This window comes from Carassius auratus, chromosome 3 (assembly GCF_003368295.1).
Source record: "Carassius auratus strain Wakin chromosome 3, ASM336829v1, whole genome shotgun sequence".
Classification (NCBI taxonomy): domain Eukaryota; kingdom Metazoa; phylum Chordata; class Actinopteri; order Cypriniformes; family Cyprinidae; genus Carassius; species Carassius auratus.
In genome coordinates, this window is record NC_039245.1 from 9578439 (window position 1) to 9603127 (window position 24689).

Consider the following 24689-nt stretch of genomic DNA (forward strand, 5'->3'; position numbering starts at 1 on the left):
GAACCAACTTCCCCTGTGAATCAGCAATTGTAAAAATAACAGCTGATGTTTGTTCTCTTTATTCACTTTGTTTGTTTACACCACCGTGTTGATCTGACAGCTCAGCACTTATGAATTTGCTTTTACACTGTCAGTGATTGCATCTGAAATTCATCAATGACACTGTGCTGATGTACCACATTGAAGACATGCAAAAAGAAAGAAAGAAAGAATTGGATTTGAAGATTTGAACATCTTCCCAGTAATCTTTACTAGAACGCAGTATTAATCTTATTTTTTCCGCCCTGTCAGTGTTTTGAATTTTGTTTACTTTAAAAGCTGAAATGTGAAAAGGATTGACTTACTACTCAGAATCACACATACAACACAGTGAGTCAGCTGATGCAACCAAAAATACATGACAAAAACTAAATGGAAGTTTTTAATGTTCCTTTGGATCCAAACTCACTTTATGAAAGTTTTTCTATAAATGTCTCAAACTATCAGCTTCACAAGTTATTGGTGGTAGTGCAGCTGAAATTTGATTGATCATGTGCAACAGTAGAGAGCAGCAGTGACTGGCTTGAAATAACCAGTATTTCTATATATTACAATGGAAGAGAACACAGAGAGGTTTTCTTAGGTGGGTGCTATAGAGGTTTGGGCCTGGGCTGTGTGCGATGATGCACACTGACTGTATTTATTAAAGCTGAAATGCACAGGACAGCACTAGGCACTCTGTAGGCATCTCAAGAATGCTGAATACTGCTTTCCCCCCTCCGCATTATTGCACAGAAGAATAACACATCCCTAAATATGTGCTTCTATGCATCCCTCTAGAGACGCATAACCATGCATCCACAATGGGCATAATGAGATTTTTCTCAAGCTTGTGTTCTCACTTATTCACTTGGGAGCATATAGGGGCAATATTATCTGAAAATATGGATGCGGTTATGATTAATATTGCACATGAACGCAAATAGATATAAATGTGTATTTAAATGGGAATTAATGCATGACTGGATGGTTTTAAGCAAGATTGTGTGATGCATTACATTCATATTGCGTGAATTAGTTTTTCAATACTTCCAGAATCCTCGGCAGCTGTGGTTATTAATTCAAATCCAACTGGGAGTGCTAGACATCAAATTGTTTTATGCGAGCACCTTATATATTATCTGCCAGTTACTCATCACCTGTCATTTTCAATGGAATACGTTTTCTAGAAATTTTACCAAGATGATTAAATTGACATTTTATAGCTTTTTCCTTAATACTTGAGAATGGGTTGTTAACCGATGGAAAAACAGGTGATTTTTCACCCTAAATAGCATCTCATTTCGCTCTGAGACAGTTGAAGTGCTTCATTCCATTTTAAAGGTTGTTTTACTAAAGCACTTAAATATCAAGGCGCGTGTAGAAAAGCATTAGATAAATATACTTGGTTAAAAGGCAAACATTTTTGTTTTAATATTTATCTTTCCTCAGCAGATAACTTTTGCATTTTGATGTATGGTTTCAATAATACTGAACCTAGAACTCTCTTGCAGCTCAAATTGACTCGTTTTCGTGTTAGTTTTTTTTTTTTTTTTTTTGCTTGCACTAGATAATTCTCCTGTGTTTTTCAAACACACACTCATTATAGAGACTAAAGCATCCTGTAAGTGAAGATAACATTTTCAAAGATTAATGTGATAGATGTGGCAAACACGTTGCTATTCATATACATAAAACTGCACAGTCGCAAACAATCTGCGGTATAATGTGTCACTAAGCTAAACAAATGTTTGCATCACTGGTTAATATTTCACTTCTAACCAAAGTAGTTCACAGCTCAGTGCCTAAAGTCATCAATGGATATGAAAGGTCACTGGCTAATAACCTTCATCCTTCATCTTTGTCTTTTCTGGTGTGTGATTGTGTGCGCTAGATCATCTGTGCATCTGTGTGTTGGTGTGTGCACTGGACCTCACAGTATTGTAACTCTCCCATAAGTCTCTTGGCCTTGAACAGAGCCAAGGGCACACAAACAGCTGAGTCTGTGGGGGAAGATCCAATGCCTTTGACTTTAAGAAAACACTCATTTATCAGTTTCAGTCCTGTACTAATTGCAGTGTAAATGCAGATCTGAGATGGAATTATTTTGTCCACAATATTTCAGCACAATCTAATTAGTATTCATAGATAAGCATGTGTAAAGTGTGGTTCTAGTGTGCACATATTTTTAAGTTTGGACAGAAAATGAAATTACAACATCAGAATATTTACAACATCTAAATCATAAAGGCTGTCGTATATGAACAACTTTAGAGAGGTGGAATATTGACTTCTTGGTTTTCAAGGCTAATTTGATTTAATTTACACTGATTAATTAAATATGTTTAACACGTGTATTATAGTTGACACATTTATCTAATTTGATAATGGTTTCAGTCCGTTCTCACTAAAACGATGAGTGAATGGTACATCATTGGTACATCATTGGTTTAATGCCTTTTTAACTTTAAAAAAAGAAAAGAAAAAAAAAACAATCTTATTTTTCATAAATGAATATATAAATCAATATTCCATTAAAAAAAGACTTCCTTGTTAAAGTTTCTCCATCATTTAATGATATATAGGAGTCCTACTACATGGTTAGTAAACTGACTTGGAATATTTTTATGATGATTTTGCATAATGAACTTGCAATGTATAGCTTGATCTTATTATTTGAAGCCTGGATGATCAGGATGATCTTATTATTTATGTATTTTTATTAAACAGGCTAGGAAAAAGAGGAATTTGAATATAATGCGTTTTTGACTTCGAATAATCTACAAAACATCTCAAAGTTGACCATGCTTTCGTCATTACATGAGTTAAGCTACTTTTAACAAATTAGGTGTTTAAAATGATCCTCTGGTAAAGTGTTGTTGTGATCTTTGATTTGCTTTTTGTGTTTTTCTTATTTTTATGTAAACTTGTATATTTATGTTACTTTGCTTTCTTGACCAGGTCACTGTTGTATAAGAGATTTTTATCTCAGTGAGTTTTTTTAACCTGGTTAAATAAAGAAAAGAATGAATTAATGAGGGTATTTTATTTACCTTAGCTCTAGAGGGGAAAACTATATGAATAAAATGCTTGTGTATTTGAAAGACAGCCAGTGGGCAGAAAGAATAAGAGGGTTGCTGCGGTTTTTATGTCTCCAGATCAAATCAGGAGTCTCCTGGATCTCTTTTCTTATTGAAATGGTGGGCTTGTAATAATACTCTTTTATGTATTGGAGAGTATAAGCAATGCAGCCAATGGGCAGGGCTCTAACAGTCTGCTTTACTGACCCATGAAGTGCATGTGGAATTGCACTGTAGGGGCAGAAAGTCGTGGATTTGGTCAAAAGCCTTGAGGATTGCAGCAACCAATTCCAACTAAACACTCTGCTGTGCATTGTGAAGAGCACCGGTTTGGGTTCCAGGTTTTCTAGAAATTCAGCTAAACATGTGGTTAGGTTACATCAGAGAAAGTGCCATGGTTAACCCTTTGTCAATCTTTTACAGTTACCATGGCAATATGCCAGCCAACATGGATTCCAGGGAGATTGTATGAATCTGAGGGGTGTACTGTAATATCCCTTTCCATAATGATAGATGAGAAATAGTGAATGATGGAGTTGTGGTTGAAGGAATTACACTTGCTTGTCTTCAGCCTGTCAGATATTGTGACAGTCAAGTTATTGTTATTGAAGTCCTGCAGAGTAGATGGAACAAAACAGTTTCTCCGGTGATTTCAGACTACAATAAATATGATTTAAAAAGCTTTAAAAGCATATGTGCAGTAAATATGATTTAAAAAGCTTTAAAAGCATATGTTCAGATACAGACCTATGTATGTATACAACGGTGGGTCGACCAGGTGTCGCTCATCTCTAATCACTCACCGGCCTCGCTCCTGTTCCCATGTCTCTTGGCCCCGCTCCACTCGTCACAGTTAAATTTTCATTAATTATAGTATTAGACTTGGCTATCATGAACTAAACATCATTTTTGTAGCATTTATTAATCTAAAAAGTTCTAAAAATAACTTTATAAATTATAAAAAATCATTTTAATTCATTAATATACTATTATCCATGATTAATTTGTGATTATAATTTAATGTATACAACTTGTTAAATGTTCAAATGTATTAGACTATGCAGAAATTAATTCAAATGCTTGTTACCATCATTTTGATCACTTTCATTACTTATATGACTTTCTCCAACAGATGTAATTTGTTATGGTTAGATAAAGAATAAACAACTCATAGAAAGAACTGCACATATCCAATTTTACAGTTTGTAACATCAAATTAGCTTGATTTATTCAAGTTGAAATTTTTACTCATTTAACCCTTAAGGTTCCAGTGGGATATAATGCACAGTTTGTCATTATTGTACAGCTTGGGGGATGTGGAAGATTAAAAACATTGACTGTCAGTGTTTCACCTCGCAGACCTCTCAAACCGGTGGAGGCACTCAGACTGGTGTCAAGCATCCTAATCATCTGTTGGGTGTAATTTGGAAGTTTCTGAAGCTCCCCCCGAGCAGTGGGGGTAGTAGTTGTCTTTCCTTCTTTAAGAAATTAAGAACCAGTACAGCTCTAGAGGCCTCCTCTTTTCATCAGAACATTTTCTGCAGCAAACACTGCCATCGTAAATCGGGTTGTTCTCAACAACACTTCTGTAGAAGCTAATGAAGATCAAGGCACTTGTCTTTTTAAGTCATGAAGCATAACCTTCGCAGGAGTGGGTTTCACCAGTGAATATGTAACTGACAGTTGAAAGAATTGCGGGAAATGGAAGGCTAGTAAAAACAGTGAGGATTTATCACGTTACTGAGCTTCACTCGACGTGACCCTCAAGAGCAACTCATCAGATATGCATGCAGTGTCTCTTCAAATGCCTGTGCCTATGTTTGTTAGACTCATGGGCTTTCAGGTTTAACATTTCCTTTCGTTCAACCTCTTCCTCTATTACTCACAGCCTGGATCATCGCCGCCAAGCCCAAATCCCTCCGTCCCTGAGCTCTACTGTCTTACTTCTCATCATGCGCTTTCTATCTTTAATCTGGGCATCCATGGACAGGCTGAGACCTCTTACCTGTTCGTCTGCCCTATATTTCCATCATCTCTAAAAAATGAAATTCAAAGACATTTAGTTGACAGATAAAGGAGATGTTTCCAGTTTCTCTCTAATTGAAGAACTGCCTTTTGTGTATCAGTGTTGTTACTAGTTACAAGTTACTGTTCTGTATTTTACTTCAGCATTACTGTCGTGCGAGTTGATGCAATAATCAAACACACTTACCTCTGTCTTAGCATTGGGGAGTATGATCCATCCTAGTTAACTATTTCGCCCTGAGCAGTCTTTAGTTAACAGCTGATATTCTCTACCCAATTGTACAGTATATAATTATATAAATTATGGTATATTGTAGTTTTTTAAAAACAATCTTGATTTCCATTCAAATATGGCTCTAACTGAAATATAAACTGAATCAGTGGATAGCTGAAATCATCATAGTTATTTGCATATTCATTTGCATGTTGTTTCATACCTGCATGACTTTCATTTTATCAGTGGAACTCAAAAGAAGACATTTGAATGGAAAATGAAATGCAGGGACAAATCTCAATTAGAGTGTCAACATCAAACGTGTACAACCACGTCTTTTGTAATGTCATTTCTTTAATGTAGTTTGCTTTAATTTAACTTCTAGTGTAGTTAACTAGTCAAATGTTGTGTAAACACAAGTGTATGTGAGTAAGGGCTTTGATTAAGATAACAAATGACGCCTCTGGCTAAGCATGGTGATTGATGAGCCTAAGTCAGGGTCATTGCCTGTTGCCACGGCAGCAAGACTCTGTGACTGACAGTTGGAATAGAAACATTCCCGAGGGGGTGGTGTCAGGGCTGAAGTCTATTTTGCACATAAAGATGGTGAGGAAGAGATGGTGACAGGTATAGAAAGGGCAGATGAGGGGGCTGATGGTGCTGTGACAGGATGGACCATATTAAAACCCATAAAAGGCTCAGAGAGAAAGAGAGAAGGAGAGAAAGTGTGAGAGTCTGTAGAATAGAATATGCAAGATGGGCCATTAATCTTCTGTTGAGGGCATGCAATGTCATGGTTGTAATGTTTAGATGTTGTCACGCTGTAATGATAATATGCCTGCTGAAAACCTAGTGAGGTGCTTCACTGGCTACTGCCTCCCTGGCTGCTACTTTCTAAGGCACCATCCATACTGTTGTGGCACCTCATATGTGAAATGTTTTTAATGCTCTGCATATAGGAACTCAGTGGCTACCACAAGAATAACTTTCTGCATGAGTTGACTCATCGAGATACTGAGTTTGATGTTAGCATGCTACGAAAAATTAGCGATGGTTTTATTACAGTAAAAGTGTAATAACGGTAAGACCTGAAATTATAACTCTCACAAAACAGATGCCACCCAACAGAAAAATAAACTTCCTAAAGAGAAGATCTCAAAGAAAAAAAATTGTTCAACTGTCCCGCATTTAAATGGTCACTATGCGATTGGTAAAATGGTCTCAATTTCACAACATTTACTTATATTATGAGAAAGACTGAAAACTTTTTTTGTGCTGCTGAAGGTTGTGTCTACCTCAGGGTCTGTTAGAATGAAGTGAGAAAAAGTGAAAGTCGTGACATTTACCAAGTATGGCAGCGTGGGCACATCATTCCCCAAAGCGTTCGATGCAGCTCGAGTTCCTGAAGAGGAACGTCCCAAGGTTATGAATGTAACCCTAGTTCCTCGAAGGAAGGAGACGCTGGGTCGCATTGCCATACTTCCAGCACCCCTGCCGTCACTTGCTTCCCTACTCGAAGCTGAATCCAGCTGCGCGGCACGTGCCTTCATAGCTTTGATATTACTAAGAAAAGTTTGTTCAGCAAATCAGCATATTAGAATGATTTCTGAAGGATCGATTCAAATCAATATATTAAAACATAAAATAATTATTTTAAATGGTAGTTTTAAATTCAAGATAATAATTAAAATTTAAATTACATATAATATTCCATAATAGTACTGTTTTTACTGTGATAAATGCAATCTTGGTGAGCATTAGAAACTTATTTCAAAAACAAGGAATAAATTGGTCACACTTTAGTTTATGGGACCAATTCTTATTATTAACCATTAATTACAACTTTTGCTCCACTGAACTCCCAATTTGCTGCTTATTAGTTCGTTAGGTAGTCTTTAACTTTATGGGGCAAGATTAAGGGATCTAAATTAGGGTCATGTAGAATAAGGCATTGATATGTGTTTTACAGTATACTGTAATTGATAATAAACAGCCGATATGACAGTAATATGCATGCTAATTAACCTAAATGCATGCCTAAACTAAAGAGTTGCCAATTATTCTTATGAACACTAAACTTTTAACAGTAGTCACTTTATCTGGCTTCTTGAATTTATTTCTTAATTTGCTCTGCATACTAGAATTGCATTCTCTGTGAAGGATACATGCAGCGTTGACCTAGAATTTGACAAAAACAAGGTATTTTAGGAGGCTGCATAATTATGCTGTCAACCTTTTGAACCAGCCTTCCTGTCTTGAGTGTGCTTATTAAACCTTAAAATACTGCCTTCGTAGGCAGCGCAAAAGAATTTGGAACAGAGCAAGAGTCTCTGACTCATAATGACTCTTCTGAGTGACGTTTTATGCCGCATTTGAGAGCGTATTATAATAATTTAATGAACTCATTAGTTCATTAAAGGCTGTTTTGAGGTGTCACAGCTGAGCATGAGTTATAGCTGAATAGGAAAGATGAACGGAAAAAAATTAAATTTTGAGTTGCTTAAAATAGATAAATAAGCAAATAAATGAAAGATGGCATTGAGCGAATGGCAGAGAGGATAAGTAAATTATACATGGATGATTCAACACGGACACTGTATGAAATTACAGCGACACTGAATGCACAGAAACATACAAAAATAACGGATGTTGGAAAGATTATTTATCTGTTTATTCATCACTTTTTTTCTACTTTGAAGCTTTATTATCTAGAATACTCTGTACATTCCCTCATCAGATCCTTAATCAGCGCTAGTCAAGCGTGTATAACTGCAATAACATTGATGACAGGGGTGATAAAAGATTACATTTGTGAAATGTTGCATGTCCATTAATGTTCTTTGTTTAATTGGATGTGAAGATGATGAAGTTTAACTAAACATGTCTTGACTGTGTCTGCGTGTGAGTCAGTGAGTTTGCGTGTATGTGTGTGTGTCCGCTGTCTATGCATTTTGTCAGTGGCATGTATTATGAATTATTCACCATCTCACACCCATCACTGTTAATGCTCCATGAAGCAATGTGCTCACCCTGCAACTCTACAGATTTTTAGAAACATAACTGCCGGTAAACACCCCGCCCAGACCCTCTCCTTTCCATCCTGTGACAATCCACTGCAGAATGAAAATCGATTTAGGGGAACAAAGCAGGACAACAACCCAATGAAGGCAGTCAGAACTCTCCAGTCTTCTTTGGCTTTGATAAAAGTGCTTAGCTGGTTCTTAACACACTTTATTTAAATGTTCCCATCATTTCTCCATCCTCCAGTGATTTGCTGGGGCAGAATGGGCATTCATCTAAGGAGATAAGTGTTGTATCACCTTCTTATGTCATATTAGTGGAAATGCTGGTCTGGTGCATTTACTGTGGTAATCAGGAAACTGGTGTCCTGCTTAGTCTTTTTTTATTCTATTATGTGGGAGAAAGGGGGTATTTTAAAAAATTTTCTCTCTGTAATTTTTACTGGTGACTGAAAGTTTCATTCTTCTCACTGATGTTAAGGAGGTGTTAAGGCAACAGCATTTTAAAGCGATAGTTCGGCCAAAAAAATACAAATTCTGTCAACATTAACTTATTCTCAACTCTCTTTCTTTCTTCTATGAAACATAATAGAAGATATTTTACACAATGCCGGTAACCAAACAGTTTTGGTGGCCACTGATTTCCATTGAAATGACTGAATTTTCATTTTTGGATGAACTCTCGGAATGTTCCCATTCCCAAAGTGCGATGGTTAAGTAATTCATATTTGGGTGGATATAACGGAGGCCTACTTGCAAACTTTGAGTTTCTTAGCCATTTTTTTTTCCTCTTTCTGCTCCTGAGTTGAATTTGTGTGTGAATGATAACACCATAGAATGTCATTGTGTCATTGATTTTGTGATGGTGTGATTGACCGTGTAGAATCATGAGGCCGAGCAGGTTTGGGTGGCAGACTGTCAAAAATATCCTGGCATTATGCCATTAGCCTCAAGGCACTGGCACTTGCTGTCCAGAGTGAGGATATAATGCGTCTGGACTCACTTCTCTTCCACTCAAAAGCTAGATCTGCTCAACAGGCAAGGACTTTTCTCCTTATTTCTCTCACTGTAAAAATGCATGGTAGAACTTTTTAAAAATGAAGGCAAAAGTTTGCTTGACTTTTTTGAGTCGAGTTAAATTTGCAGAATTAGTAAATGTCTTGGCCAAACTTCAAATATCCATTTGCCATGACCTATTTAGCAATTACCTATGTAGATTAAGATAATTAAGACAATTAAGACAACCAAGATTAACTTTAATAAGATTGTTGTGCAGGTTGATTACATTGTTTTAAAATGTTTTTCAATTCATGTTTTAACAGTAGCCTGCAAAACAAAGTTATACACTCACTGGCCACTTTATTAGGGACACCTTGCTAGTATGTGTTGGAGCCGCTTTTGCCTTCAGAACTGCCTAAATTCTTCGTAGCATAGATTCAACAAGGTGTTGGAAACATTCCTCAGAGATTTTTGTCCATATTGAAATGATAGCATCACGCAGTTGCTGCAGATTTGTCGGCTGCAAATCCACGATGCAAATCTCCCATTTCACCACATCCCAAAGCTGCTCTATTAGATTGAGATCTGGGCCCGTATTCATAAAGATTCTAAGAATCCTTTCAGAAAACTCTTAATTTAGCTTAAAAACTTTTACGTAGGAGTCTTAGCTTAAGAGTGATTCGGGACCGATCTGAGAGCAGCTCTGAGTAAGGAAAAGACAAAAACTTTAATCTTAGTGAGGAGGCAGGGTTGACCCCATTGCTATGTATGACACAATCTTTTGAAGACTGTGATTGGTTGGTTGTCCAAGCACTTTGAATTTTTCCTATTTGACAGTTGATATTTGACACCTATTTAAGTGGCGGTTTGAATGTTGGTTTTAATGTATCAAACATGGAATCAAAACCAAGAAGTGCGAGAAAGCCCAACTGGTCAGAGGAACAGTGTTTACTGTTAGCCCAGTTAGTGGATGAACACAAGGCTTTTCGGGAAAATTTGGGCCAGGTGTCACAGCAAGGGACAAGAAGCAGACATGGGAGCGTATAACACAAACTATTAACGGTTCATTCCCCCTGCTTGTGCGCACCTATAACCCTGCTATATTCATAAATGCAGTTTTTTGGGAATGTCCAGTGGAAACTAAATGAACTGCGACACAACAAGATGTTTGTGTAATTGTTTGTGTGATCACTGCTTACAGAAGGTTGTGACAGACCCAAATCATCACTATTGCATTGTTGCATTTTCCCAGTTGCCAAATATTGTAATGTAGTGATTACTTTAATTTCTGGCGCTATGGCATTTCTGCGCTGTGTCGGAGATGTTAGCACGTCTCTAATAAGATCAGTCACAAACATGATCCCTGCACGATCTAATCTATATCGTCTTATTAACTCCCTGTCATCCATTGTCTGCAACACATTTCTTCTGCCTCTTCGTCTTTCTGCCATTTTCTTCTCTGCTAAAGAAACTTAAGCCTCTTAAAAGTCCTCGTCTGTGCTCTTTACAAGTTTGACCTTAAGACCTCTTTTAAGGGTTAAGATGCTTTCTGAATTACTTTTTTCTTTACTAGGATTTTTTCTTAAATTTTAAAGAGTAAACGCCCACATTTCTAAGAATTTTCTTGGAATTTTGTCACTAGGAGCTACTTTTTGCATTAAGATTCTTTTTGAATATGTGCCCTGGTGACTTTGGAGGCCATTTGAGTAAAGTGAACTCATTGTCATCTTCAAGAAACCAGTCAGATAATTTGAGAATTGTGACATGGTGCATTATCCTGCTGGAAGTAGCCATCAGAAAAGGGGTACACTGTAGTCATAAAGGGATGAACATGGTCAACAACAATACTCAGATAGGTTGTGGTGTTTAAACGATGCTTAATTGTTACTAAGGGGCCCAAAGTGTGCCAAGAAAATATCCCCCACACCATTACACCACCACCAGCAGCCTGAACGGTTGAGAAAAGGTAGGATGGATCCATGCTTTCATGTTCTTTACACCAAATTCTGACCCCACCATATGAATGTCGCAGAAATCTAGACTCATCAGACCAGACAACGTTTTTCCAATCTTCAATTGTTTAATTTTGGTGAGCCTGTGCTAATTGTAGCCTCCGTTTCCTGTTCTTAGCTGACAGGAGCGGCTCCCAATGTGGTCTTCTGCTGCTGTAGCCTATCTGCTTCAGGGTTCAACTTGTTGTGCGTTCACAGATGGTATTCTGCATACCTTGGTTGTAAAGAGTGGTTATTTGAGTTACTTTTGCCTTTCTATCATCTCTTACCAGTCTGCCCATTCTCCTTTTACCTGTGACATCAACAAGGCATTTTCGTCCACACAACTGCTTCTCACTGGATATTTTCTCTTTTTCAGACCATTCTCTGTAAATCCTAGAAATAGTGGTGTGTGAAAATCCCAGTAGATCAGAAGTTCTTGAAATACTCAGTCCAGCCCATCTGGCACCAACAACCATTCCACGTTCAAAGTCGCTTAAATCCCCTTTCTTCCCCATTCTGATGCTTGCGTTGAAATCCAGCAAGTCATCTTCACCACATCTAGATGCTATGTGATTGGCTGATTAACAATTTGTGTTACCAAGCAATTGAACATGTGTACCTAATAAAGTGACTGATGATTGTATGTAAACTTGCATTGATTTAAATGTGCTTGTGTATTTGGCATAAAGTATATTTAATGTACATTATAATCGGCCAGGTGCATTAGAAAGGCTTATTGTTTTGTTTGGTAAATTAAAATGTCTTTCTGTCTGTATTTCCTTTTCAAGTTTACTTAATAAAATAATTTATTTTTAAATTTTGTTTAACTCCTGTACATTCTATAAATATTCCCGTCCCATAAATTCATCAAACTGAGAATTCATATTATGAAGACATAACTGACACTTCATGGTGCAAAAGCCACTTTACAGATAAACAAACACTGTAGAGAGGAATAAAAGAATGGAGGAGGGCCTGGAGACTGCGAATGAAATCCATGTCTGAAGAAGATAATCCATGTGGCAGGCAACAAGGGAGAAAAAACTCCCACCAGGCCAGTGACTGATAAGACTCAGAGACATCATAGAGCACTTCCAGGTCTTTAGATGGGAAATGGCAAAAACATTATGTTCCTGACACACCAGTTGAAACGTCTCCAGTTTTGAGGATGACTTAGTGTGAACATTAGCAGAAAAGACAAATTCTTCTCTACAGTTTAAAACCCTTTGGAGCAGTTATCATTTTCACAGTCTCAATGATAAATATCCTGTCAGTCAGAGAGCCAATCTACATACTGCATGATCAGTCAAAAAAAAAAAGCCAGGTCACAAATACAAGGTAATCAGCTGTATGAACAGCATTCATAACAAGCTCCGTTAACACAGTAGTTAGCATTCGAGAAGATGTTTTGAACCACTCATCTAATCCTGGACCCCATAAATATTCACATTAACCTGATTTATTCATCCATCTTTATTCTTAAACAACACCTTGAACGAGAGAGCAGCTGAACAGCTAGATGTAAATGAGCATGACCTTTTGTGAACATCAAGTTGTGCTTTATCTCCTACTGCTTTCCCTAAATATGAGTATCATAATGTATTCCTCGTCGACATATTATTTACCGTCGCCCCCTGCACATTCACCTGTCAAAGGAGCCCTGCCACAGTCAAGTTTCCCTTGCCTACAGCCATATCACACAAGCACCTTCACTAATAGTGTCTCTGTCTTTGTCATTAAAAGCAATGGGCATCACTCAAACCAGGTCATGCCATTTTGTTCTAGAACACTCAAACTGCTTCCTTTCTTTGAATGTTTAATGAGATTTTTATTTATTCGCAGAAGCGCACAAACCAGCTAATGAGCTTGATTTCACTCACAAAGGCGCTTACAAACCAACACCCACAGCTCTAAAGAACACCCTTCTGAAGTTGTCACAAATGTGACATGGTTATGAGATGCAAGTTAATTGAAAGTGAATTTATGTGTTTTAAAACATCCTGTGTTTTAACAGAAACCTGCTGACCTCGACGTAACAGAGGTTGTTTTGTCTTGACATGAAAGCACCCAATTTCAGCACTAATGGAAAAAAAGAGCCACTTTTTGTGTTTCATTATTCGTCTAAATTAGTTTTACAGGCTATTGGGAAAGTATTCAACGTGTGTGCTCAAACCAAACCTTCACAAATGTTTTGTTGTTCGTTCAGAGAAACATCCTTGGTCAATATTAGCAAATGACTATTGGCATGTTTACAATGACTTTGAATGTTAACATCCTAGACAAGTGGTAATGACATCTGAGTGTTCTGTGAGAAATTTTCGCAAATGTCATTTTATGATGCTCTGTCTTTGATTAACTCCTCCTAAAACCTCATTTAGTGAGACAGCCATTAGCAGCCACCTTTAAATTGTCTTTTGTTAAGTTGGTTTTAGTTTTCTGGATTAAATTGTTACATTATTAACTCATTGTCGAAGCTGTATGGCTTAAATCCTAAACGGATGGTCTGATTCCAAAGAGACATCTTTGGTTTTATTATGAAAGACAGCTTTAAGTTGCTGGTTCCTGTTTAATAAGCCACAAGTTATCTTAAGAGGAAATCCTCGCTTCTGTCTGCCTTGTCAGTTGAAATTCAATTCAATTTGAAACACAGAGCAAGAAAAAGAACTAACACTGTCAGTCATTGTTGGAAATGTGGATTGTATGGTCTACTGTGGCTTTAGCATTGCTTTCCCTCAGTTCTATCTCTCTCTCTCTCCCTCTCCCTCTCTATCTTTAAAGGGTGATTTCTGCTAGCACTTCGCTCAGGCATAAAGGATGAGACTGAATATTCATGTCGATTTTGTGGGCTGTGGTCTGGCAGCTGCAGGCTATGGTGGTTTATCTTGAATGTGTGTGTGTGTGTGTACAGACATGCTGTAAGGAGAAACCTTCTCAATCATTCATCCATCCATCAAGCACCTACAATAGACAGAAGCAGCTCTTTCAGAGATCTTAGATCAGCATTCTCACCAGTCCTTGGAAAGATACCGTTTTAAAGCAGCTTTCCAAACAGCTTCATGTTTTTTCTGCAGTGAAGGCCAAAAGCGTTCAACTCTTGCTTTTCTCTAAGTAGATTGGAGCTCTTATGGAGAAATATTGTACATCACTCTGTCCTTAAATGGTTAGTTCACATAAATAATAATAATAATAATAATTCTTTCATCATTTATTTATGACCTTGTTATTTCAAAACTGTTTTAGCTTACTTTCTTTTGTGTAAGAATTCATTGAAGTCATTGAAGTCCAAAACAACATTGAACCCTACTGACTTTTACTGTATGGACCACAAAAAAAATCAATTTTACAAAATATATTTGGTGTTTCACAGAAAAATAAATAAAAAAAATCAAAAAGAAGATGATTTTAAATTATAATCTTTGGTTGAACTATCTTTTTTAAAGTATCTTGATTCTTAGACACTGAGCGGGCTGAAACATAAATAATCATAATTATTAACATTATATATGAGGGATCCAGATTTTTCCATTTATGTATTTTCTTGGACTGTTCATTATCATTAAAGCATGCAGAGAATTTCTTTATCTTGTTCTCTTAATTACATATCTCGCTCTCTTAATTACTAATTTAGATGTCTAATTTAATCCCAGATTAGAGCATAAAAGCAGAAAGTAAGGGATAAAGGACTTGAGTTTTGTAAAGGTGGTGGTCTCTCACTCTCAAATGGTTATATTTGTCTCTGCTCAGTCCACTGTGTAAAACACCTTCTTTGGTAAATGAATATAAACGCACCCATCTCTCCATCGTTTCTCCTCCATGTCATCTGAACAGGGAACATTTGGGTCATTCTATTGCTCTTTCCTCGAGGGCTTTGAGGGATCTGAAGGGTGACGGAGAGATTCACTTTGCATCCTGGAATCAGATTTTATCTATTTCTCACAGACCCATAGCAGAAAAGATTCTTTTCTCTAATATAAGCATTTTAAGGGTGAGCCAGAGGGCATGTCTGAACATAAAGACGTGGCACAGTTCTAATCATGTTCAAGTATAAAACCCCATAAGACAAGTCAAGTTGAGCTTTATAGTCATTCTGCTACATGCGTGGACATAGTGGATCAAAATGTCATGTCTCACAGGAACACGGTGCTACATAAATACAGACATACAACAATTTAATACAGTAAATAATACAGTATAAAACTAACCTAATGACAGATTTCCACTATAAATATACTATGTATAAATGCTTACCTATACATAAGCTAAAAAATACAAACAATATGAATGCTTTACATAAATATTATACCTATACACAACTAACCTACTGACAGATTTTGACTATACTGTAAATATACTATATATAAATGTTTGCCTATACATAAACTAAAAAAAAATATACAATCTGTACGAATGGTTCACATAGTACTGCACATGTGGAAAGAGAAACATCGTAAGTCAAGCAGCTGGCTGGGGAACAGTGCTAGGTGATTTGTAGTGCATGAGCATGTAAATATACACATACTGTACAAGTCTTTTTTTGGGATTATGTTCACACAGCAGTGTGTGTGGAAAGTGTCTAGTGCGCATAGAGGAGAGTGAGCTTCAGACAGTTTTTCTGTGATGTGGTAAGGCTGGGGGGTGGAGGAGGTGAAATGGTCCATGCTACAGGAGGTAGTGTGGGGTTTCAGAAGAGGGTGGGGTAATCTGAGTTCAGGGCTCTCATACCCTGGGGGAAAAAGCTGGGGAGCAGTTGGGCAGAGCGGGCTCTGGTAATGTCTTCATGATGGTAAGAGGTAGAAGAGATGGCGTGAGGGATGGGTAGGGTCCTTCACGATACTGTTGGCTTTGCTGGAGCATCGTGTAAGGAAAATTTCCAGGATGAAGGGGAGAGGGGCACAGATGATCTTTGCAGCTGTGTTCACTGTCCGCTAAAGTGTCTTTTGGTCTGCTGCACTACAGTTCCCATACCAAACAGTGCTTCAGCTGGAAGGCACACTCTCTATGGTGCCCCTGTAGAATGTGAAGAGGGAGATTTGCTTTTTTCAGCCAGCAGAGAAAGTTTAGGCGCTGTTGTGTCTTCTTGAAAAGTGACATGATGTTAGTGGTCCATGTGAAATGCTCTGTAATGTGTACCCCAGGAATTTAGTGCTGCTGACTCTCTCCACAGTCGAGCTGTCGATGGTCAATGGGGGGTGGTCAATGGAGTTTCTCCTGAAGTTCATCACAACCTCCTTTGTCTTTCTCACATTGAGGGACAGGATGTTAGGGCTACACCATTCAGCCAGCTGTGCCACTTCCTCTCTGTAGTGCGTTTTATCATTGTTGCTGATGAGACCTACCACAGTTGTGTCATCCGCTAACTTGCTGATGTGGTTGGAGCTGAACTTGGCAGTTCAGTCGTGGGTCTGAAGCGTGAAGAGCAGTGGGCTGAGCACACAGCCTTGTGGAGTACCTGTGCTTAGTGTGGTAATGCTAGGGGTGTTGTGGCTGATTGAGGTCTTCGGGTAAGAAAGTCCAGGGGTGGTTCATCTAAAAATTCACCATGTCCTTTTCAAACCTGTAGAGTTTCTTTCTTCACACAAAAGGATAATTTAATGGCTTGTCTTATACAATTAAGCAATTATAATGCATGGAGACTAGAGCTTTCGAGCTTCTAAAAGAAGTAAAGAGCAGCAAAAAAGTAGTACATGACTTGTGCTTTCCAAGTCTTCTGAAGCCATGTGAATTATTTGTGTGAGTTACAGTATAAAGTGATCAAAATTTAGATTTTTTTTTTTTTAATTCACATCCAACTTCACTCTAGTTCTCATTTTAAAAATTCATGAGATCCCATTAAAAAGCATTGATGCCCAATTTGTGATTTTTTCCCCCCTTCCATTTGAATATGATATTTCCAGTAAATCAAATACAGTCAGACTCATCTGGTTTTTGACTAGAGGAAAATGAGATTGGTCAATAATGACTTAAAATCCTCCCACAAAGCTATCATCACATGACTTCAGAAGGATATAGTTGACTAGACTCCTTTTAAAATATATTTTTATGGTTCTTTTGCATCCTTTTGAAGCTTGACAACTCTTTGTTCATTGTGCTTGCATGAAAAAGAGTAGCAAGTGCATTCTGGTATATATGGAGGGTGAATGCATGGTAAATAAACATAGTTAATGGTTTGTTAATAGCGAAAATTGAACCATGAAATAAAGTGTGACCTAGAAACGCATTATGCTAAATACAATCCACTAGCAGCATATAAGGCCTATGAAGTTGCTATATTTTATAATGTTACAAAATGTTATAATTCCGACCCTTGTGACAACCAGCTCCAATATATTAATTATAGCTATGTGTAATATTTCAAACGTTTCTATTTGTGTGTGTGTGTGTGTGTGTGTGTGCAAAGAATACCAGAAAGGCATATAAGAAACAGGAAATAAATATTGTATGTGAACTGTTTATGTGGAGCTTCATACATTCTGCAATCTCCACCCACCAGAATTAAATCAGTATCTTTTAACCAGAAGTTCATTAACCTAGAGAGTATTCCCATCTCAGGAGGATGATTCAGACAACTTTACAGCTCACTTTTGATCATAAATTATTTATGTAACTTAAGCAAATATACAAGCTTCACCTTAATACTTTTTGTAATTCTTCGGCCAATTTGCATTCTAAGCTTTCATTAAATGTATTTAAATGTATTTCACGCACTGATCTATATTTTATTAATATATATATATATATATATATTTTTTTTTATTATTAATATATATATATATATATATATATATATATATATATATATATATATATATATATATATATATATATATATATATATATATATATATATATATATATATATATATATATATATATTACATGTATATGAATAAGCTGATAAAAAAAATGATGAAATCAAATGTTCTCTCTCATTCTTTCCTCTTTCCAGGTGTTTACACGTTATGGGAAATGTTACATGTTTAACGCTGCCGAAGAGGGGAAGACTTTGAGGACTACAATGAAAGGAGGCACAGGGAATGGCCTGGAGATCATGCTGGACATCCAGCAGGATGAATACCTGCCTGTGTGGGGAGAAACAGGTATAAACACACACACACACACACACACACACACATACAGTCAGTCAACACTAATAACACTAAGAACACTTGAGCTGTCCCAGAGGTTTTCCTTGTTAAACATCTATCCTCATACACAGGAGAAACTCTGATTGTCTCACAGGTGTCTGATTAGGGCAGAGTTTTGTCAGCGCTTTCAGTGTGACGCTGTCCCCAGGGATGAATATCTGTAAGAGACACACACCTTGAAGAACACCTGTGATCCTGTAATGGTGTAGACAAATCCATCGGGATTCATTATCAAATAGAAATTCTTGCATCCTGTGGAACTGATCTGATGTAGGTACACTTCTCTGAACAGTGGTACACAAAAACTTCAGCTTTTTTGATTATCATTGTGACACCCCAGGAAAGCATAGCTTCCTTGTATTGTGTTCGATATTTCAAAGGAGACGAAAGCATTTAGGATTAAGAGAGCAGCACTGAGGATTCCCAGCAAAAGATTCATTAGCATTTTTAAAGGTTGCAAGTTTAGCTGAGGTTGAATTCAAATTTATTGCAAGAAATATCACCATACTTTTTCCAACAATGAACAACAGGAATTGTGGTGACTATACATTTCATCAGCTGTTATGGGAGAGTGGCCTTTAAAGCAAATGTACAAATTGTACCACAGCTGTATTGGTGCCTCAAGGCTAATACATAAATCCTTTAAATTTACTTTTTCCTCACCTTCACATAAATTTGAAGGATATAGACAATTCCTCTAAAATTCCAATGTACAGTAGATCCAATATATGGCCTGTTTTATGTCCCAATGCCAATCTGTTTTCAGATCAGCCATTAGATCGGTGTTGTGGGGTGAGTGCCTTGGGGAGATTTTGTAAGGGTGAATATTGAGGTCTTGTTCTTTTCCTTTCAGTCAGATTCGCTGTACGGATGATGTAAGCAGGAACCAATTAAGTTTGTGCAATATCGTCTGCTTCTCTTTTCTTTTTATATGGTGTCCAGTGTTCTCACTGCACAGCTCTTATGTAAACACATTCTTGCATGTATCATTAAAGCACTGGATTTCAGTTGTTCAGTGAATAAAGCCTCATACAAAGCTGTCATATATGGTTTCAAAAGACTTAAATATTCCTCATTTGGACTACTTTTATAATTCTCTTATTTCATTTTTTTGGAGCTTGAGAGCTACTATCCTCTCATCCCACATCAATCTCCTGTTGTGTTCTGTAGTGAGTAAATTAACTTTTTTGGATAAACTTGCTCTGGCAAAGATGTTTTCATTTATTATTCATTAATTTGCTTTAGGACATTTGGATAAAAGTAATTGTCTAAAATCAAAATGATCTTTGCACAGAAAATGGCAAAACACTATAGGCTTACTGACAAAAAAAGTTATTACTTAAATGAAAAATAAACATTATTTAACTAAATCAAATTTAAAGTTGAATTGTTTCTTACTTTAAAAAAAAGATGTTTCTATTATTCAACAGAAAAAAGCACATAAAGCTGAAAGATACAATGGAGCTGATGTTTTTTTATAGTATCAATCACCTTTATTTATATAGCGCTTTAAACAAAATACATTGCGTCAAAGCACTGAACAACATTCATTTGGAAAACAGTGTCTCAATAATGCAAAATTATAGTTAAAGGCAGTTCATCATTGAATTCAGTTATGTCATCTCTGTTCAGTTTAAATAGTGTCTGTGCATTTATTTGCAATCAAGTCAACGATATCGCTGTAAATGAAGTGACCCCAACTAAGCAAGCCAGAGACGACAGCGGCAAGGAACCGAAACTCCATCGGTGACAGAATGGAGAAAAAAAACCTTGGGAGAAACCAGACTCAGTTGGGGGGCCAGTTCTCCTCTGACCAGACAAACCAGCAGTTCAATTCCAGGCTGCAGCAAAGTCAGATAGATGTGCAGAAGAATCGTCTGTTTCCTGTGGTCTTGTCCTGGTGGTCCTCTGAGACAAGGTCTTTACAGGGGATCTGTATCTGGGGCTCTAGTTGTCCTGGTCTCCGCTGTGTTTCAGGGCAGTAGAGGTCCTTTCTAGGTGCTGATTCACCATCATATCTGGATACGTACTGGATCCGGGTGACTGCAGTGACTCTCTGATCTGGATACAGACTGGATCTGGTGGCCACGGTGACCTCGGAACAAGAGAGAAACAAATATTAGCGTAGATTCCATTCTTCTAATGATGTAGCAAGTACATAGGGTGTTATGTAAAGTGTTTCCGGTTCCGATTTACCTAATTAAGGCAGCTTAAAAATCCTTTTACGGATTTGGATATTAAAAGCATATCAGTATGTTATGTGTATGCCAGCTTAAAGAGATGGGTCTTTAATGTAGATTTAAACTGCAAGAGTGTGTCTGCCTCTCGAACAATGTTAGGTAGGTTATTCCAGAGTTTAGGCGCCAAATAGGAAAAGGATCTGCCGCCCGCAGTTGATTTTGATATTCTAGATATAATCAAATTGCCTGAGTTTTGAGAACGTAGCGGACGTAGAGGAGTATAATGTAAAAGGAGCTCATTCAAATACTGAGGTGCTACCATTCAGGGCTTTATAAGTAATAAGCAATATCTTAAAATCTATACGATGTTTGATAGGGAGCCAGTGCAGTGTTGACAGGACCGGGCTAATATGATCATACTTTCTGGTTCTTGTAAGAACTCTTGCTGCTGCATTTTGGACTAGCTGTAGTTTGTTTACTAAGCGTGCAGAACAACCACCCAATAAAGCATTACAATAATCTAACCTTGAAGTCATAAATGCATGGATTAACATTTCTGCATTTGACATTGAGAGCATAGGCCGTAATTTAGATATGTTTTTAAAGATGGAAAAATGCAGTTTTACAAATGCTAGAAACGTGGCTTTCTAATGAAAGATTGCGATCAAATAGCACACCTAGGTTCCTAACTGATGACGAAGAATTGACAGAGCTTTCTGAATTTAGCAGTAAGAAATTACTCGTCATCCAATTTTTTATATCGACTATGCATTCCATTAGTTTTTCAAATTGGTGTGTTTCACCGGGCCGCGAAGAAATATAGAGCTGAGTATCATCAGCATAGCAGTGAAAGCTAACACCATGTTTCCTGATGATATCTCCCAAGGGTAACATATAAAGCGTGAAGAGTAGCGGCCCTAGTACTGAGCCTTGAGGTACTCCATACTGCACTTGTGATAGATATGATACATCTTCATTCACTGCTACGAAATGATGGGGGTCATAAAAGTACTATTTAAACCATGCTAATGCATTTCCACTGATGCCAACAAATTGTTCAAGTCTATGTAAAAGAATGTTGTGGTCAATTGTGTCAAACGCAGCACTAAGATCCAATAAAACTAATAGAGAGATACACCCACGATCAGATGATAAGAGCAGATCATTTGTAACTCTAAGGAGAGCAGTCTCAGTACTATGATACGGTCTAAATCCTGACTGGAAATCCTCACATATACCATTTTCTCTAAGAAGGAATATAATTGTGAGGATACCACCTTTTCTAGTATCTTGGACAGAAAAGGGAGATTCGAGATTGGTCTATAATTAACCAGTTCTTTGGGGTCAAGTTGTGTTTTTTTTTTTATAAGAGGCTTAATAACAGCCAGTTTGAAGGTTTTGGGGACATATCCTAATGACAATGAGGAATTTATAATAGTCAGAAGAGGATCTATGACTTCTGGAAGCACCTCTTTTAGGAGCTTAGATGGTATAGGGTCTAACATACATGTTGTTGGTTTAGATGATTTAACAAGTTTATACAATTCTTCCTCTCCTATAGTAGAGAATGATTGGAACTGTTCCTCAGGGGGTCTATAGTGCACTGTCTGATGCGATACCGTAGCTGACGGCTGAATGGTTGCAATTTTATCTCTAATAGTATCGATTTTAGAAGTAAAGTAGTTCATAAAGTCATTACTGCTGTGGTGTTGGGAAATGTCAACACTTGTTGAGGCTTTATTTTTCGTTAATTTAGCCACTGTATTGAATAAATACCTGGGGTTATGTTTGTTTTCTTCTAAAAGAGAAGAAAAGTAATCAGGTCTAGCAGTTTTTAATGCTTTTCTGTAGGATATGTTACTTTCCCGCCAAACAATACGAAAGACCTCTAGTTTTGTTTTCCTCCAGCTGCGCTCCATTTTTCGGGCTGCTCTCTTTAGGGTGCGAGTATGCTCATTATACCATGGTGTCAAACTGTTTTCCTTAACCTTCCTTAAGCGTAAAGGAGCAACTGTATTTAAAGTGCTAGAAAAGAGAGAGTCCATAGTTTCTGTTTCATCATCAAGTTGTTCTGAGGTTTTGGATATGCTAAGGAATTTGGATACATCAGGAAGATAACTTAAAAACCAGTCTTTTGTGGTAGAAGTGATGTTTCTTCGATACTTGTAACAAGAAGTAGAATTTACAATTTTGGCTATGTGAAGTTTGCACAGAACTAAATAATGATCTGAGATATCATCACTTGGCTGAATAATTTCAACACTATCAACATCAATTCCATGTGACAGTATTAAATTCTAGAGTATGATTTCGACAATGAGTAGGCCCTGAAACGTGTTGTCTAACACCAATAGAGTTCAGAATGTCTATAAATGGTGATCCCAATGCATCTTTTTCATTATCAACATTGATATTAAAATCACCAACTATTTTATTGTATACAGTAGCTAGTACAAACATAATAGGGGATTTATCATTAACATTTGTTTATCTGGATAATGTTATATGTAGCACCATTACTTCAAACGAGTTATACTTGAAGCCTGCCCTCTGAGAAATCCTGAAAACGTTGTTATAAATTGAAGCAACTCCTCCCCCTTTGCCTTTTAGACGTGGCTCGTGTTTATAACAGTAATCTTGGGGGTTGGACTCATTTAAAATAATGTAATCATCAGGTTTTAGCCAGGTTTATGTCAAACAGAGCACATCTATATTATGATCAGTTATCATATTATTTACAAAAAGTGTTTTCGTAGAAATGGATCTGATATTCAATAAGCCAAGCTTTATCAATTGTTTATCCATATTGCATTTGTTTTTTATTTGTTGAACCTCAATTAAATTGTTAACCTTAACTTGGTTTGGACGTTTTTTGTATTTTCTAGTTCGGGGAACAGACAGTACAGTAGATACAGTAGATCAGGTTACACTGGTGAGGGAAGATTGTCAAGCTTCAAAGGGAGGTGTGACAATAAAACTAATTTCTAGCTCTGAGTGAATAGAAGAAAAGTTAGCAAATTGCCTGTTTACTCTCTTCTAAGTTCAAATGATCAAGTCATCTGTCTGCACCCACCATTCTACCTCTGGCACTCAAACATTTTTGGAGGACCATGGGGAAAGAGATGGAGAAATTGGAAATGGAAGAGGTGGAGAGGATGTGTGCACATGCATATGTAATACAATAAATGTGCTACATCGTGCTGAAAAGTCTTGGCACGATGCACAAGGAAGATGACACGTCTGGAGCAGAGAAAGAGCCCATGATAAACTTGCTATTATCTTTTTCAAATTTAAGACACTGAGAGAGATCCCTGAGCCTTACTGAATAAATATGCAGACAATCTGTCATTCTGTCTGCTGATTTCCAACTCTGATGAATGCAGAGTGATGAAGAGCTCATTCACTTTGAAAAAAGAAATGGGGAGATAAACAATATATTATCTAGAGTAAGATTCGGTGTGCTTGAATGGGAATATTTATGTGTTTATTGTTTTTAGTTTTTTGATGCAGTGGTAAAGCTCAGTAGTTCTGTAAATTCATTCAAAAGGTCACTTTTTTCGCTTTTGTTTCAGTGGATTTTGCATCCCCCTTCCTCATTTCACATCTCTTACTCTTCATGTTATTCTTCTAAATTAGTGGATTCATAGTAATAAAACTTACTTGCACTATCTCTCCTTGTAAAAGATAAAAATAAAAATTAAAGTCCATCTAAGTTGGCTAGCTTTCATTAGTTATCTTATCTGTGGGTTGTTAGATCTAGAATTCTACAGTATAGTGAAGTAGCACTGCAAGAATACATTAATCTAAATAAATGTAGATAAAAGAGAGAGACTGCATGTGTGTGTTACTTGCATCTGTATTATTGAGTATTCAGACTCACCAAGGTATAAAATGGTTGTAACCTGCACATCTCTGGACTGTATTTTCTGTTTGTTTAGTTTTTTTTTTTTTTTTTTTTTTTTGATGTTATTGATTTAGAGAGTCCAATGCCTTAAAAATGTTTCAGCTTTATCA

At 37.0% G+C, this 24689-nt stretch overlaps 1 protein-coding gene across 4 annotated transcripts in view; it reads left to right on the forward strand.

The window, feature by feature from the left end:
- asic2 (acid-sensing (proton-gated) ion channel 2) overlaps window positions 1-24689 on the forward strand; it is a 317641-nt gene that overhangs the window by 257962 nt on the left and 34990 nt on the right. For all 4 annotated transcript variants that reach the window (XM_026208293.1, XM_026208299.1, XM_026208285.1 and 1 more), the window contains one exon: window positions 18297-18447. In XM_026208293.1, coding sequence (XP_026064078.1) covers window positions 18297-18447 — 151 coding nt within the window. The remainder of the gene's footprint in view (window positions 1-18296; window positions 18448-24689) is intronic.